The sequence below is a fragment of the Neopelma chrysocephalum genome, unplaced genomic scaffold, assembly GCF_003984885.1.
Source record: "Neopelma chrysocephalum unplaced genomic scaffold, ASM398488v2 Primary Assembly neopelma1_188, whole genome shotgun sequence".
Classification (NCBI taxonomy): domain Eukaryota; kingdom Metazoa; phylum Chordata; class Aves; order Passeriformes; family Pipridae; genus Neopelma; species Neopelma chrysocephalum.
In genome coordinates this window covers 2,131,344-2,147,581 of record NW_020897850.1, presented here as the reverse complement: position 1 = coordinate 2,147,581, position 16,238 = coordinate 2,131,344, and the positions used below count along the sequence as shown (strand labels likewise).

Genomic DNA, 16,238 nt, shown 5'->3' with positions numbered 1-16,238 from the left:
GTAACAGGTATTACTGAAGTTCCTCCTTTTGTTCTCTCCTTTAATTGATAATGACTATTTCTGCAGAGAGCCAATTTTTTTTCTTGTTTCCAGTTGTCCTGTTGTGGACTACATAAAAATCCTGTGCTTTCCTTGGGACTGCACAGGAACAATCCCATTCCTCACACGTACGAGGTGGCTGCAGCACAGAAACCTGGGGTGCTGTGGTCTCCAGACATACAGTGCCTGCAGGACAGCCTGGGAGTGGTTCCTTGTGCTTGGATGGTTTCACAGTGAAGTGATCAGCTGTTAGAGGAAACATTTTTCTTCCTCCTATGAGTGTGATTTGTTTAAAGAGAGGGGCCTGCATTGGCTGTACGAGGAGGTTTCACTGGGATGTGTGAGTGGGCAGGCAGTTCACTTTCATTTTTAACTAAACAGCTATATTTGTTATCTCAGAAGCCTGCATTAATAACAATGTTAGTGCTGAAGGGAGTGCTGCCTAATCAACTGAAGTGTCTTGGTGCTGGCAAAGACATTCCATTCGCTGGATAACCCAAAGGGGGGTTTGTAAAGCGCTTGTTTTTTAAGAAACTCATCTTTCTCTAGACTTGTCTTACATGTGCGTGTCAGGTGGGACACCCAGCTGAGAGATGCAGTGTCAAGCAAGCTTTTTTTTTTTAAATCTTGGCTGCAAGATGGGTGAAAGTGTTGGTTGTCAGCTTCTCAGAGCGAGTGGGTTTGTGGTGTAGAAGGTAGGTGAGAATTATGGCTCCCAGCGTAAAGTTGCCAAGTGCTCACTCAGAAGCTGCTGCCGCTGTTTCTGCTCAGGACAAAGAAGCTGAATTTGGAAAATGCCAGTGTGCGGTAGCAGGCATGTGTAGGAAATAGCTCTGCTTCCCTCCAAGCTGCTGTTGTGATGGTTCCTCCTTCCTCCTGCCTCGCCAGCACGGTGCTGACCAGCAGCCTGCAGCGAAGATAAGGTGCTGGGGCAGGCACATACATGGAAATATCAGTAATAACCACGCTCTTGGCAGTTTTGCCTGGCTGGAATCCTTCCAAAATGCAGTTTTGCTGGGTTTACCTGCCCTACCCCAGTAGCCTCTCAGCTGGGGCTTTGACAGTGGTGTTTATTAAGCATGAAAACAGAGACCTTGGATGTCACAAATTTACTGGACCAGCAGTCTTTGATCCCAGGGATTGCTTTGGCAGGGGACAAAAATAGCGCTTATTTTAGCAGTGAAAATGCACATTTGTAATGTTACAGACAAGGTTCTGCACTCCAGTAGTGCCAGCATGCTTTGTGAGTTGCCAGGTGACCTTCCCAGGTTGGATTTAGGTCTTGGCAAGTTTGGGACTGTTGCTGGGTGATCCTGGAAGGAGCAGTAGGGAATGTGTGGCCGTTTGATCCCCTCTCACTGGGTTTAAAGTGATGCATGCCATGGAATCAGGGTTGCCTCTGTTGAAGGAGGATGGTCACACCTGCACTAAATCCCCAGAGTTACACCAGCTGTGAAACACAGCAGCTTTCTGCAGTAGTTTCTTGTGAAAGGCATCACCGGGTGATTCCACCTGTGTTTCCCTAGTGAGTAAATTAAATCTGTGGAATGATGCTCCAGCCCTTTGTGGAATTGCATGTGGTTTGAGAGAGCTTTGGGTGCAGCTTCTGGGGGTTCTGGACTACCACATGCTCTGAGAGGCTCAAGTACAGCAAAGCAGCTGATGACTGGTGGGTGAAAGTGGATTTATTATTCCTCTGCATGCAGTAGCAGGTAATTGTATCCTGTCCATTGTGTTGACCCTTGCCAGGATTAGATATTTAAAGATGCCTCTAAGATACTGTCTCTGTTTGGTGTTTCGCACTGACCTGTGATATTTGATGATTTCTCTCTAAATTTAACATCTAAATTGACATTCCTCTCTAAATTTAACAAATTGCTTCGTCTTGGAAAATATTTCTCAAATTATTTATGGTTCTGTTCGAATTCCAATTTTCAAAGTGGATACCTGTAGATAGTGCACAGTAGTTTATGCTTTTAAATTCCGTGGGCTTTGAATCAATGTTAAGTGTTAACTAAAATGATGTGTATGAAGTAATAGCAAAGAGAAGACCTGCAGGAAGAGATGTGAGCTTCAGGAACACATTTTACAATTCTTTTCCTAGAGGAGATTGTGTTCCCAGCAGTGATGCTATGCAGCAATTTCCTGCAGTGGGAGAAGAGCAAGTGCAAATGGAAACGGAGAATTGAAACAAATGTGGATCAGAGAAAGTGAGGTCTCTCCCCCCTTCCACTTCTGAGTAACACAGAAACCATCCCAAAGGAAATAAAGGATAAAACCACAGTGCCCAGAGTCCACTGAGACTTCTTGGTGCTTTTGTGTGAGGGAACAGTTGTTTTCCTTCAACATCCTCATCACCTGCATGAAATGAAGTAACAGGCAAGATTTTTTTTTTTTCCCCAAGATGCAAGGAATCAAAGGGTCCAAATTTGAGGAAGCTCTGAAATCCCAGCCAAGCCGTGTGGCTGCTGTTCAAACTCAGGCTTGTTCAGTTATTCTCTGTCTCTTTTAGTGGCCTTTCAAAATCCTGCACAGCTGTGTGTGTCCTTTGCACTTTGCAGCAGCATCAGGTACATTCCAACACTAATACCTGGCACTGCATGGCTGGGCTGTAAACCAGCTGCAGGGTCAGCTGAGTTGTTCTCTTCACCTGTCTTCCACAAAAATGTTTTGAGGAATTGGACTTGAATAATACATGAACTTGTGCTGGACCTCTGCAAGGTCGTTCTGTGCTGCTCTCGGCGAGGGAAAACCCGGGGAAAACAAATGTGATAGCGGTGATCAAAGTGGCAGATGATGTGTGATGTTCAGAAAGCAGAAATCAAAGTGTTCCAGGGGTTTTCTGAGGTGACCAGAGGCACTCTAGAAAGCAACTGAGGATGTGTGTGGGTAAGATGTGTCATTGGTATCTTGGGTGGTGAGATGAGTACTGGGCAGAAGACCTTAGTGTGGCACAAAAATAGGAAGGAAAAAACCAAAACTACAAGAGGATGCTTGATAACTGTAGTATTTGACCTCTCACAAGGTAAGAGCTCTTCATGGGACTGGTTCTACTGGTTTTCAGCTGTTTTCTGGATAAGGAGGTGCTCAGTTTGACCTAGAAAAAGCAGTTGGGTCCATAGCATAACTTCTCCTGGTGTTGTGTATTGTTCTCCTTGCCCTGTTACTTTGCAGATGTGCCTAAAGCCACACTCAGGGGAACTTGTGTGAATCCCTTCTCTCCTGGGTGACATTCAGTAAATCAGGAAACAGAGGGAAAAGGTGGTTTGGATTCAGAAACAGCTGAACAGGATCTTAGGAGTAAGGAGGCGACTGAGAAATGTGTGTTGGTTGATTGCTCTTCAGTTTGGAGGGTGTTCCTCAGGTGGGTGAATTGTTTCAATTGCTGATGAAGCAGGTTTTTTATAAATCTAATCTTGGAAAACCAAAACATATTAAACATTGAGCTTTCCTGCATGTGGGATTTTGGATAAGGAGGCATCCGGAGCGAAGAGCTCAGGGATGGATTTTGGTGATTCAAACCATGGCTGTGTTTGAGGTGTTGCCTGTGGAGGCTCTGGGGTCCCCTCCTCTGGTCCTGTCATGTGTTCACTTGTGCACGAGCACGTTGGAAACGTGGAGTGTTGTTCTGGCTCTGCAGGAGGGTGGATTAGTCCTTTTAGTTGTGCTAGAGCTCTGCAATGAAAAGATTTGAAAAGCAGGGAAGAAGAGGAAACAGTTTTGTGTAAAGGCGTGTTCCTGCCTCTGGGTTTGGCTGATTTACAATCATCATCTTCACAGAGCAAGTTGGTATCCCCTGGTTTGGGAGCTGTAATCATTCCTCTGTTCAGTGCAGCTGAAAGAGGACATCAGGGGTTAGAAACTGTGAGGGAAAGGATGGAAATCAGTGTTCTGCCACGGAAAGTTTCCATGGTGTGTGCTCATCTTTAATAGTATAGACTTGAGAAGGCTCAGAGGAGGGCAGTGGAGGTGCTGTGGGGATGGGTTCTGTTCAGGGGATGCTTAACTGGTAGAGTAGGCCTTCCCAGCCTGGAAAAGGGATGTTGTGTGCCATAGATGCTTGTGAGGTGGGTGGTGTGAATGCAGTGTGTGGGCAGTAGCTGCTCACTGTGTCTTTCTGTGAATAAAACCATTGCTTAAAGTTGGAAATCGATAGGCAAAAGAACCACAACCCCCCAAAAAACCTCGCAAACCAAAGAAACCAAAAGCTGTGGGGTTTGTGGTGACAAGCAATTGTAGGTTGTGAAGGTTTATGTGGGTCCAAGGAGGTGATGAGCAGGTGAATAAGACAGAGCTCCAGTGGGAGCTGCCACGTGCACAGGTCTCTGGGACAGAAGCACTGGGAGCTGCGAGGGAACTGGGGAGAAGGGTAACACACTCTGCTCCTCCCTGCTTACATCCCTTGGAATTCAAAGGAAAATGTTCTCCAAGGGATTGCCTCACCAGGAGTGCCCTGTAACAGCATTTCACTGGGCAAGGTGTCATGCAGAAAGAATTTGAAATGTTTCTTCTTCGGTTTCGTACTTTGCAGTTCTCGTTTCCCTGAATTTAGCTACTTTGTGGTAGCCAGATTTCTGCTGCTCTCTTTTCTCCTCACCTCCATGGGCTTCTTCAGGCTCTGAAGCTGCTGGGGAGAGAGGAAGCAGCTCATCTTCCCAGACTGAAGTTCAGGAAGGGGGGCCGAGTGCTTCCTCACTTCAGTTAGGAGAGGGTGGGGAGCTTCTTGCCCTTGTCATCCTCTCCAGACCACTTGTCTGGTGTCCAGCCCCAAACCTGGGGAGGTGTGACAGACACAGTGGGATGAGTTCCTGACTTTGTGCCTGCACAGAGCCCTGTGTGCAGGTGTGCATTTCCTTGGAATCAGTCCTTGCTTGCTTGCAGCCAGGTTCCACACCCTTTTATGGATTTCTTGGCTCAGCTCCAGCTGTTTCCTGGACAAGCATATGAGCTAGAGGACCCAAGTTTTTCTGGCTGGGATAATACTGAGTGTTCTTCATATTGCATGGAGTGTGTGCATGCCACACTCGTGGGGTAGGAGAACAGTTCCCTCCACTTCAGGAGGGCTGTGTCTGCAGCAGAGTTGGGTGTTTAATCTGTGGCATCTGTCTCACCCCTGTCCCTGCTGTGACCATGATGCCTTCCTTCAAGAGTTCTGCCAGAATAACTTAGGTTGGGAGTGCATGTGTTTTCTGACAGATTTAGGCCTTGTGTGCTTGCAAAAGCTGCTCCTTTCCCAGCCCCAGGATTCTGGAGAGAGGAACGAGCTGCAGGGCTGTGCTCTGGGTGCTCAGCCCTTCCCTCTGGGTTACCTGCCTTCCAGCTGGGGGCTGCCAGTGCCCCTCTGAAAGCTCATCCAAGCCCTGCTCCCGTAAGGTCAAACCGAAGGCGCTGGATGGTGTCCCTGCAGGGATGGGAAGGAGCCTGAACCTTGGATTTCTGAGGATCTGGTTGGCTGGCAACTATTCACTGGACAGGGAACATCCATCCTGATTTTGTGCAGTCATAATTACAGCTTTATAACATCAAAGGTAGCTTTAATCTGGGTGAAGCTCTTCTCATGTTGTCCTTGCAGAACTCTTGGCTGAACTCAAAACAAAAATGAAGTACAGTGTGAATTGCTTGGAACTCTGTTTCCTCTCCATGCTGGGGCTGTGAAGACCTTCACAAGCATTTAATTAACCCCTAAACATCTAAGGATGCTCATTTCACAGATGATCTCACTTGCACTGTGGCAGCATTGGATGAAATGGGGTTTATGATGTTTCCCAGTGAAGAGTAGCAGGCTGGAGGAATAAAAGCATAGGAGGAAACCTTGTCTAGCTGAAATTACTGTTCCTCTGAGCTCTGAGTGGTACATGCTGAAAAAATGATTATGCACTGAATGGGAAATCTTTTCTTCTATTGCTTTGAAGCAAAATAATATCCTGACACTTCTCTTTATCCACTGATTTTTTTGGAAAGCATTAATTAGAAAAAAAAAAAATCACAACTTCTTACATGGATCTGGAGAGTCAGTTCCCCAAAATGAATGCTCAGTATAGAAATCTAATAGGTAAAAGAAAGACATTTATTACATAGCAGTTGGCATAAATTTGCTTCTAATGAGGATAAAATTCATGTAAATGAATAATTACAGTAAATTGTGGTAATTAGGATTTATTCATGACAAAGGTCTCATAATTATATAATCAACTTCGGGTGAATTAAGATTTATAGTCTGAACTCTTAATTCCGTTTCATTCCATTAGAAGTAGGATTTGCTAGGGGAGGAGTGTTTTCAGGAAGCTGACTTGCTGCGTGCTCTCAACTCTGGGTGTTTCCAAGTTTCTTCTTGGAAAAGCTGAAAGGTTTCCAGCGAGGTGCTGTAAACCACCAAAATTACTGTAATGCGGGGATCTTAATAGTTGGAGGCATTCCTGAGTGGACATAATGGATCTGACAGTTTAAGGCTTGAAATTGGAATAGGTTTTTACCCCCTCTCAAGTTTTAAGAAGTTCTAGTTACAGATAAAAATGTTGTTAGCATTAACTTGGAAAGGAGATATTTCGTAGTAGATTTTTAAGGCTGATCTCCTTGTGTGCTGTTGCACATTCCCTCTGCTTCTGCCAGAACTGAATAAAAGCAGCTGCTTTGCTGTGATTTGGCTCTTTTTGGCTCCAAGACAAGTCCTTCAGCCACTGCAGTCACAACAGTCAGAGCATCCTCGGGCTGCTTTTAATTACAGCAGCGTCTGCAAGTATCCCTTTGGCTTGGAGGAGAGCCCTGCCTCTCCTCAGCTGGGGTTGGGATTGACAAACATCCTGTGTGGCTCTCAGGGCTCCCAGGGTTTCTTCCCCTGCATTGTGCTGCAGTGCTGGAGTAGCTTCAGCTTCAGAGATGGGTCTTACAGAATGTGCATTCTTTTTGTTTGTTTGTTTTTCCTTCGGTGTTCTCAGAACTTCACGTGAACTTGGGGCAATCCTCTTTCCCCCTTTCTTCTCTGCTCCTCGTGCAATTAAGGCCGGGAATCCAGGTGCTCAAACCCCATGGGATTTAATAAGTGTCTTTGAGCCCATTGGTGAATATACTGATCAGTGATGATCCTGTCCTTTCCCAGCCTGGTTTTGGGAGTCTGGACACGCTGGAATCCACCCTTGCCTAGTGGGCTCTCAGGTGTAGCTGTTTGCTGTGCAGTCCTGTTCAGCTGTGCCCAAAGGAGGGGATCTCATGATGCAGGTGCCCAGCATCCTGTACCTGATCCTATCCAGTGTTTGATTCCATTTCCCTGCTGGAAAAAACAGATAGCACTTAAGTACTCAGGTGTTTAGGGGAGATTTTATTTGGGATTGCACATGATGTTCTCTCCTGCCTTAAGTAATTGAAATTGCTTCACTGCAGCCATGCAAATAAAGCAATTGCAGTGTGGCTTGGAATTAACTTGCACTGGGAACTGACTACTTTGGCCCTTTGCTGTTCTCCCTCAGCCTTTTTGCGTGGTTTTTTTTTAATATAATCAACCATATACATATTTTCAAATACCACCCTGCTTGATGTTGATTAACATATTCTGCGTGCAGTCCATCAGCGGGATTTCATTTTGTTTTCAACATTACATTTCGATTTAGTTGGAGAGACCTAATATTTTGCTTTCAGTCGCCCTTTTGTCTGCTGAAAAATTTGCAAGTCGAATCTCCTGCCCACCACAAGTAATTAAAGATTGGTGAGGAAGATTTGCTGGGCAAATAACGCACACAGAGCGGAGTGGGAAGATGTGCTGAGTTACACTTCTCCTCTTACCTTTAACAATACGTGAGCATTGGGGCACAGAAGAGGTGTTTCACTGCAGTTAAGTGCTTTGAAGAGTTTCACAAAATGAGATGTCAGCTCTCCTGTGCCTCCTTTTCCTGGGGAGAGGCCAAGCGTGGTGCTACTGCTGATGTTATTTGTCTCCTTGAACAAGGCTTTGTTGCCTCTCCCTCTTCCCGTTTTTCCCGTTCTCCTCCTGCTTTTTCCTTGTGTAATTCACAAGTTTCAAGGGGTTTTAAGACTTGAGAATTCATAATTTCCTCAAGGAGGAGCTGGGTTCTGTTCCTGGTCAGGAACTTAGAGCTGCACCGCGTGTGGCAAAGACTTTGGGTGGCACATTGAGCACAGTCGAGGGGGACCTGCTGATTCCACAGCTCTTATCTCTCCTTCCTTCTGTGCCTCCCAGGGTGTTTCAAAGATGACCGAATCGTGTTCTGGACGTGGATGTTCTCCACGTATTTCATGGAGAAATGGGCCCCCCGGCAGGACGACATGCTCTTCTACGTCCGCAGGAAACTCTCCTACTCCGGCGGGGAGAGCACGGACGGCAAAAAGGTGAGCAGGGATGGGTTTGAAACGTGGGAGGCTCGGCCTAGCGTGGGATTTGGTGCTGTGGGGTGCCTGAAACATCTGAAGAACCGCAAACCAAGGATCAGGAGCCTCCAGCTCTGCCCACCCCGCGGTGTTGTGCAAAACTGACCGAGGAGGAGATGCTGTGGTTGATGCTGTGAACTCCAGCAGCATGTGAGGGACCTACACTGTCACAGACCTGGGGAAATCACAAAGGTTGCTTGCTTTTTGGGGGAGCTGACTTGGTTTTGTTTTTTGACGGTGATACTTTGTAATTTGAAGTGCAAATCTGTAGAAAGGGGGGAAAAAGGAGGAGGAAGATGGTCACTCTGGAATTCCTAGAAGAACCCTGCCTGATGCCAGAGTGTCAGGAATTAACAGCTGTTGGGTACTCAGCAGCAGAGTGCAGACAGCCTCCTGTAGCTGGGATGCAGCAGTGACAAACAGTGGAGAAAATACTGTATTCTCATCATCTACACTGAGGACAACATGCCCTCCTGTAAAACTGCTGTTCCCTGCAAACACATAATCAGGTACCCTCGAGCTGCTGCACAGGTATTTCCCCTCTGGAGAGCTGAGAAACTGCTCAGCATTCCATGGCAGTTTTCATCTCAGGTGGGGGAAACAGAAGCAAGGCAAACCCATTCACAGACCCCTGATCCATCTCTGTTTAACACATTCATCAGCTTAAAGGGTTTGAACCTCTCGTGGAGAGGATTCAGGGATGTAAAGCCTTGCATTTGCTCTCAGAGCTTTATTTAAGCCTCCTAAAAGCACCATAAATCATTTTTTATTTGTGAGGAGGTTTCGTAAGTGGTAGTTACTGCAAAATCAGCATTAGTGAGCTGCTTGCTGTGGCAGCTGGGCTGGGGAGTGGGCCTTGCAGAACACGCAGCATTTTGTAACTCCCCCTTGGCTGCTGGCATTTTGCTTGACCTCTGAGAATTGAACCTCTCCTGTGGCTTTGAAGTACTTCAGGTGCTTTGTGAAACTTCATAGTTGGTGACTCTTTGGTACTTGTACAGCCCTGCTCCTGTTTGATTTTTAGCTGACTGCTTTGCAGTTCCAACTCCTCTTTCACCTGATTTTTGAGCCTGTCCAGCGCAGTAAGGCACCAAAAAACTACTCCTGCTCTTTGAATTATGACTGCATGGGTTTTTATTTTACTTTGTAGTTTTGGACATTCTTTCTTGAAAGATGGTGTCAAAATAGCAAAAGTCAAATCATTAAAGGGGAGGGAGCTAGAGACTGGTACCTGTAGCAGCCAAATAGAACTGTGAGCCTCCCAGCCACCCACCAGAGTGCTCTGGCTGTTTGTGGGAGTGCTGACAGTGGTGGTGTTTGTTCCCTGGAGGACACCCTCACGTGGTGTGTTCACATCATCTGCACGCCCTGGTGTGATGGGCTGTGTCAGTGGGAAACAAATATCCATTCATCCAGGGGTTTCAGGTTTTGTCCTGTGTGACTTAAAGCAGTTCCAGTTCCACAGGTTTTTTTCTGTGCTTACTGGAGCTGAAGAGTGCCAGCAGTAACATTTGATTTTAAGTTGAAGTGCAATAGAGGATAAGCAGGGAAAAACCTGGTAGGATCGAGATTAGATGTTCTGATAAGTTTTAAGACTGAATGAGAAGGGCTTTGGGTTCAGCTTAGTCACAACAGCTTGAAGCAATAAACTGTGATTTGGTACCATTTGGTGTGCCAGTAGGTGCTGATGGTGAACTTCTCTACCATCCTAAATTTCATTTTAAAAGGCCTTTCAAATTCTCTACTTTGCAGACGTGCTGCTCCAAGTGACTTTCCATTTGCTTCTCTTTTCCATCCCACCAATTTCTAAACTGAGCATGTATGGGTGAAGCAGCAATTAAACTCCTAATATGTGAATGCCAGTGCAGAACTGCCATCTCCAGTTCTGGCCTGTATCCATTGCACACTCCTGGATCCCAGAGAAGGGCACTCAGTTCTGTGTTTCCTTGGCATGTCACAGTAACACTCTTGGTGTTTTTCTTGCCAAGTTTTGAAGAGGCTTCTTCTCTCAGTGCCTTTAAACAAAACCACAGACCCCCTGTGTCAGGGTCTGTGCAGGCCAGGGCACTGTGGAGCGTGGCTTTTCCCAAGGTTAAGGAATTTTGTAGGCTTTTGTGAGGTGGAATCCCTTTGAGTTGTTGCTGTTTATGAACTCAGGATGCAAAAAGCCCTTTGCTGCTGCCTCACACGTCAGCTGATGTGACCTGCTGGAAAATGTAAGGTCTGATCCTCACACTTTCAGAGAGTCCTGGACATTGCCTAAACCTACAGCTTTGAAAGGTTAACGTGTGGTTGGACTTGGGATTCTGATTTTCAGGTGGTGTTAGGTCAAGGTGGAATGTTTCTGGCTCTTTCTTTGGAGTTTTTAAAGGATTATGCTTTGTTACAGCTGCAAGCTGCTGATCTTTCTGTAGAGAGCAGCTTTACTTTACCCTGGGACTGTGGAAAATGCAACTATGTGGTTTTACAGCTGGGAAATGAAGGTAAAGCTTCAGTGATAGGCCAGCAGGGCTGGGTTGTATTCAGCCTTTCATCATGCCTGCTCATCTGAAAAGGGTGCTGGATTTATAGGGCAAAGCAATAAAATAGATAAATTTAAGACACCCTTGGTATATAAGTTCTGAGTTTGCCTGGATTTTGGAGTAGGTCCTGTTTCCCTCAGCACCCTGTGAATGTGGAGGAGTAGAGTTGCTGCCAAATGCATGGGATAGTCATTCGGGGTGGTAAGTCCTCAAAAAGCTTAAGGTGCTGATGTTGTGACTGCAGCTTCAGAACCAGAACTGAACAGCAGCCATGGTTTGCATGTTCCTGTGACACAACACACACTGGCTGTGGGGGGACACCAGTGCATTTCCACAGCTAAATCCATGGCAGTGCCACACCACCACCTGAATGCAGCAGAGAAACAAATGGCCAAAAACTGCATCTTTTTGGCCAAATAAATTCTCTCCTCGTTCATGGGGGGTAAGTGGGTTCAGGTAATGATGGCAGCACATGCAGGCCAGTGCAGAGCCAGCTGCTGTGCCCCAGCCCTTCCTCTGTGCTGAGCTCAGGGAGGTGTTGCAGGGAGCAGAGCAGTGACTCCTGCACAACAGGGACAGTGAAAAAGGAACCCTGGCGTTACCAGGTTGATACTCTGATTTTCTGCAGGGAGAACATCATCTTCAGAGCCAGGATTTGGCCTTTGGCAGTTCTCTTTTCCAGAAATCCCTGTGCTTTCTCGTGTTACTTTGCTAAATGTGTGAACATAAAGGAGCTGCTACCCCAGAGCCTCTGCCCATGGTGCACTCACAAAATCACAGAAGAGAATCATCTAGTTGGAAGAGACCCTTGAGATCCTCAAGGCCATTTCCATTTCCTCTGTGTGCTCTGGCAGACTGCTTGGCAAAAGCCAAGGGAAGGATGCTGTCCCTGGTGTGACAGGAACATCTCCTTCCCACACAGAACTGGGTCCAGCTGTCTGGGAGCTGGGCTGTGCTTGAGACACGCCTGGCAGGCTAACAGCAGTCAGGGTGGTGATGCTCTCATCTCCTGCCCTACTTCCAGAGTGAATTCCAGTCTGAGGCAAAGCAAGTGTGCAGCTGAAATGTCTTGGCACAGTGGTGTCACAGTCATACACTCCAGACTCAGGAAGGGCCGTGGGCTGCAGGGGCATTTTTAATGAATTGCTTTGTATTTCTTCCAGCCTCTGAAGAACTCATCTTAAGCAGTCAGAGAGGGTGACAAAGAAGGCTGGAATCAGAAGTGAATTTAATGTGAATTACACTGACTGAGGTGGCTGAGAAGGTGCTCTGTTCTCTGCCACACAGAGCAACTTTGCTGGGAGGGGAAGAAGCCCAGACCCAGTTTTCCCATGTGATGAATTACAATGAATAATTCAGCGTCAGAAATGCAGCGTATCTGTCTGAGGCACTGGGGAGCTGAGGGGCAGAAGAGCACTGCTAGGCTGGGCCTGCACCCTGGGAAAGGTAGAAGTGTCTGCTTGGAGCTCCCTGAGAGCCTCGTCAGGCCACGAGTTGAGCAGAGCACTTGGTGTGTTTGATCTGTGGGTGACAGCCAGCTCAGCCTGGTGGTGAGAGCCCTGGGAATGTCTGGCTTCCCTGGTGAAATCAATATGGAGCTCTGGAATGGCATAACCATGTCTCTAATAACACCAGTATTTAAAACTTAAATGTCTAGTCGGTGCACCAGGGTGTGTTCCCCCCGTTTTCTGGTCAGTAACCCAGTGTATGCATTTCTGCATTCAGCAGGGATGGTTTGCAACACTCTGATTTACTGCCATGCTGTAATGTTCCCTCTGCCATGTCTGTGTGTGCTGTTGTGCATGTAATGTGCCATCCCAAATTGTGCTGACTGGATTCAGGCACACTGGGTCTTGCAAACAGTTCCCACACTCTTTGTGACTTAGGATTTGCACGTTTTTGCTGCAAATCCTCGTTTTTTTGATGATAAACCGATGTAATAACGAAGAAAGAAAGTGAAAATTCAGTGAGAAAACAGTCTCAAGGCCATGCAGGATCCAACAAACCCGTGTTTGGTGCGTGCCCTCAAATGAGGGGGCCAAGCAGTTTTCTGGATGCAGGAGGGAGTTTTGTGTCTTTGCAGATGGAGGCAGCTGCTGTTTCTGGCTGCCAGCTGATGGCACAGATGGCCCTGTGTGCCTTTTACTCTTGTCTCGTTAGGGATAAATGGGGCCTGACTTTTGAACTTCACCGCTCAGTAATCCTCGCTCACATGAGGTGATTGCTGCTATTTTAAGGCCTAAATGTGTGCAATAGATGTTGCAAAATGTGCTTTCCCATCCTGTTCTCTTTCTCACCACTTTTTCTGTTGCAAAACTTTAACTAACTTGGCTTCTTCACAACGGGAAATATTGCAGCTACTCTTGGAACCCAGTGGGGATTATTGACCTGAATGTGTCTCCCATTTGCAGATAAGTGTGACAAAATGCTTGTTTGCATTTCACTTTAGAAAGTGTGTTTATTGGTAGCCACCCATGAACCCCGTGGAGTCCGAGACATCTTCTTGCTGTTCTGCTCTGTGCAGAGACACCAGAAATTAATCATCTTTTCAGAGCATTTACTGCTCTTTCTCTCTTGGTTTGCCTTTGGGTTATGCAGAGTGGCTGTGGGCAGAGAATTCAAGTGATTAATCCTGAAGTAAATGTTTCAAAATGGGTGGGTTTGTCCATAACACACTTGGCCTCTTGCACAGTGCCCAGCCTCTGTTGCAGTGGGCTTTGTTTCAGCTTTCCAGCCACGGTGGGTGTGGAGTTGCCATGGCTACCGGGCATTTTGCTGCCTTTCTGTGGGCTCCAGAGCCTGTTCCAGGAGGATCAGGTGCAACTCCTGAATAATTAACGCTATCCAGGAAAGGGGAGTCAGAATTCTCTTCTGGAGGGTGTTTTTTTCTCGTTGTCCTCTGCAGTTGCTGCCCATGAAAATTTCAGTAGCCATAATCCCAAGAGGAAAGCTCTGGATGACCTTGGTGTGTGCAGGGCTGTTTCTCGCTCAGCCCTGAAGACACTCCCTGTGCATCCACGATTTTATTACTTTCATTTTTGTTAAAACCTGCTAGAAGGAATAAATGAAGCTGCTGTCCCAAACTGAGGTTCTCCTGCTCATCCCACGTTTCCCCAGTTCGTTTCCACACAAAGCACTTGCACAGTCAGCAAAATCCCATCCTGGTGGAAAACTGGGAAGCTCCACAAGGTGCAGCCTCTGGTGTCAGTTTTGTATTTGCAAATAGGTACCTCTGAGTAACAGTTCTCAAGGAGAGGTGACGTTTCCTTAGCAGGTTGAAGTGGAAGTTTACCGGAGGGATTCCAAGAAGCTTCCTGGCCTGGGAGACCCTGACATTGACTGGGAAGAGAGTGTCTACTTGAACCTCATCCTGCAGAAGGTAACAGTGATGCTGATCTCATTTTCATGGGCTGTTTGTACTGCAGAGGGTTGGGGGTAAGGCTTTGATCTGTCCCCTTTCCTCCCTGGCTTGGAGGATTTGAACACTCTTGGAGGACAGAAGGAAACCTTGGCCTTAATTTTGCCTTTCAGAATCTAAATGAACACAAACTGAGATGTTGATGATTTTCCTCAAAAAACCTGAGCTGTAAGCATTGAGGCTGGGCTGAGTTTTATGCTCTGTCACAGAGTTTTACAAAAGGAAGGCTTTGTCCAGTTTAATGGTTTTTGAGAGGGAAAGGGACTGTTGGACAAGCAACATTTCCATCAGAGTTCACAATGGTGGTGCAGCTAAGAGGGGAGGGGACTGCTAAGTGGAAATGAAGTGCCATCTGTTAGACTGGGGGTTTGCTGCTCTTGACATCAGAACTTTAATAAAACTCTTTTTCTGGTGGTGGAAACACGAGGCACAAATTATTTCTTTAATTAACTCGTAAGTTGTTTGGTTATTGTGTGTGTTATTTTGGTGCTTAGGGAAGCTGAACATTACTTTAGTCACTCGAGATCCCTTAAAAGTTTGCTGATTATGATCTCAGAATGGGAGACATTGCACGCATCTGGAAGACAAATTGTTTTCATTCTCCCTCCTTCCTCCCAGAAGTCTCATTGCAGAACTTCTCTGCAGAGAGCAGCTTCTGCCTTTATTTGGTGCTCAATAAAACCAGGATCCATTTGCCACCCTCGGAGTTCAGAGATGCTGTTACAACTGGGCTTTGCAGTCCAGAGCTGTGGCACTGGGTCCTTACAGGGTTTTTCAGGTTGCTGTCAGGCTGTGTCAGTGTTCTCTGACCTCTCTAACATGTCACTTGTGTTCATTAGTGTGTCTCTTTTTCCCATTTTGAAGGGAGATCTTTTCCATTTCTACCCTAGTGTGCTTGGGGGGGTGTGTGCTGCTCATTCCCCCAGCTGACAGGAACCTCGTGCCAAACAATATTGGCAGGAGTGTCCTTACCCAGGGCTTGTGCAGCAGAGATTGCAGTGTCACTGGGTTAATCAACACACACAGCCTTGAAAATCACGGGAGGTTCAGCATTGCAGAGAAAATGGCAACAACAAAACATCTCGCTTTTTAGACAGCCCAAAAAGGAATGAAGACAGAGTGTGTTCTGCTTCCTGCACACGGAGGTTTTGTTTTGCCACCCCTAACCCTGAGTTTCTCTCCCTGGTGCCCCGTTTCAGCTGGACTATGTGGTGACCTGTGCTGTGTGCACGCGCTCCGACGGAGGGGACATTCACATCCACAAAAAGAAGTCTCAGGTGAGCTTCCCCCTCTGTGGCTCTGGATCAGAGCTTGGCAGCAGCCAGGATTGCCTAATCCTAAAAACTGCTCCAGAACCGGGGAGTGGTTCTCGGGCTGTGCTCCGACAGATGTGTCCTTGTGAGGCATCTCAGGGCCTTGTGTGGTGACATTTCTTGCCACTCATCTAAATGGGAGATGTAAACATCCTTTATAGCCCCTCTCACAAAATTGGGAAGGTTCCTGCGTGCTTTTAGGGTGTGTATCTTTGCCTGCTGGGTTTGGGGGGGAGAGGGAAGGTGGTGCTGGGGAGGGGGGAGCGTGCCCAGCTGTTCCCCAGGCTGAGGCTAAACCTAAAGTTGGGTTCAGCTTTAGTTTTAATGAGCCTTCAGGATAAATTTGTGATGTAGAGCTGTTAAACAGTGGAGAATTTACTGGTTACCAATGTATCTCCTGAGATTCTCAGTTTCTCTCTTAAACTGCTCATTCCTTCCATCTCCACACCAAAGGCTTTGATCACTTGTGTGCAGTAAATCCAGGGTTTAGCACAGTGAAGGAGACTGAATAACAAGCATGGAGGGGATAGGAGCAGGAAACCTGAGGCTTCTTCACTCAGTTTCCAG

General features: G+C 46.7%; 1 protein-coding gene across 6 annotated transcripts in view; it reads left to right on the top strand.

The window, feature by feature from the left end:
• KIAA0930 (KIAA0930 ortholog) overlaps positions 1 to 16,238 on the top strand; it is a 39,486-nt gene that overhangs the window by 8,739 nt on the left and 14,509 nt on the right. For 5 of the 6 annotated variants that reach the window (XR_003537190.1, XR_003537188.1, XR_003537189.1 and 2 more), the window contains exons 2-4: positions 8,231 to 8,379; positions 14,212 to 14,319; positions 15,558 to 15,635. Coding sequence is in view for 3 of the 6 variants with exons in the window: in XM_027702520.1 (XP_027558321.1) it covers positions 8,231 to 8,379; positions 14,212 to 14,319; positions 15,558 to 15,635 (335 nt within the window). In the remaining 3 variants the exon portion in view is untranslated. The remainder of the gene's footprint in view (positions 1 to 8,230; positions 8,380 to 14,211; positions 14,320 to 15,557; positions 15,636 to 16,238) is intronic. The other variant, XM_027702519.1, reaches the window with a different exon arrangement.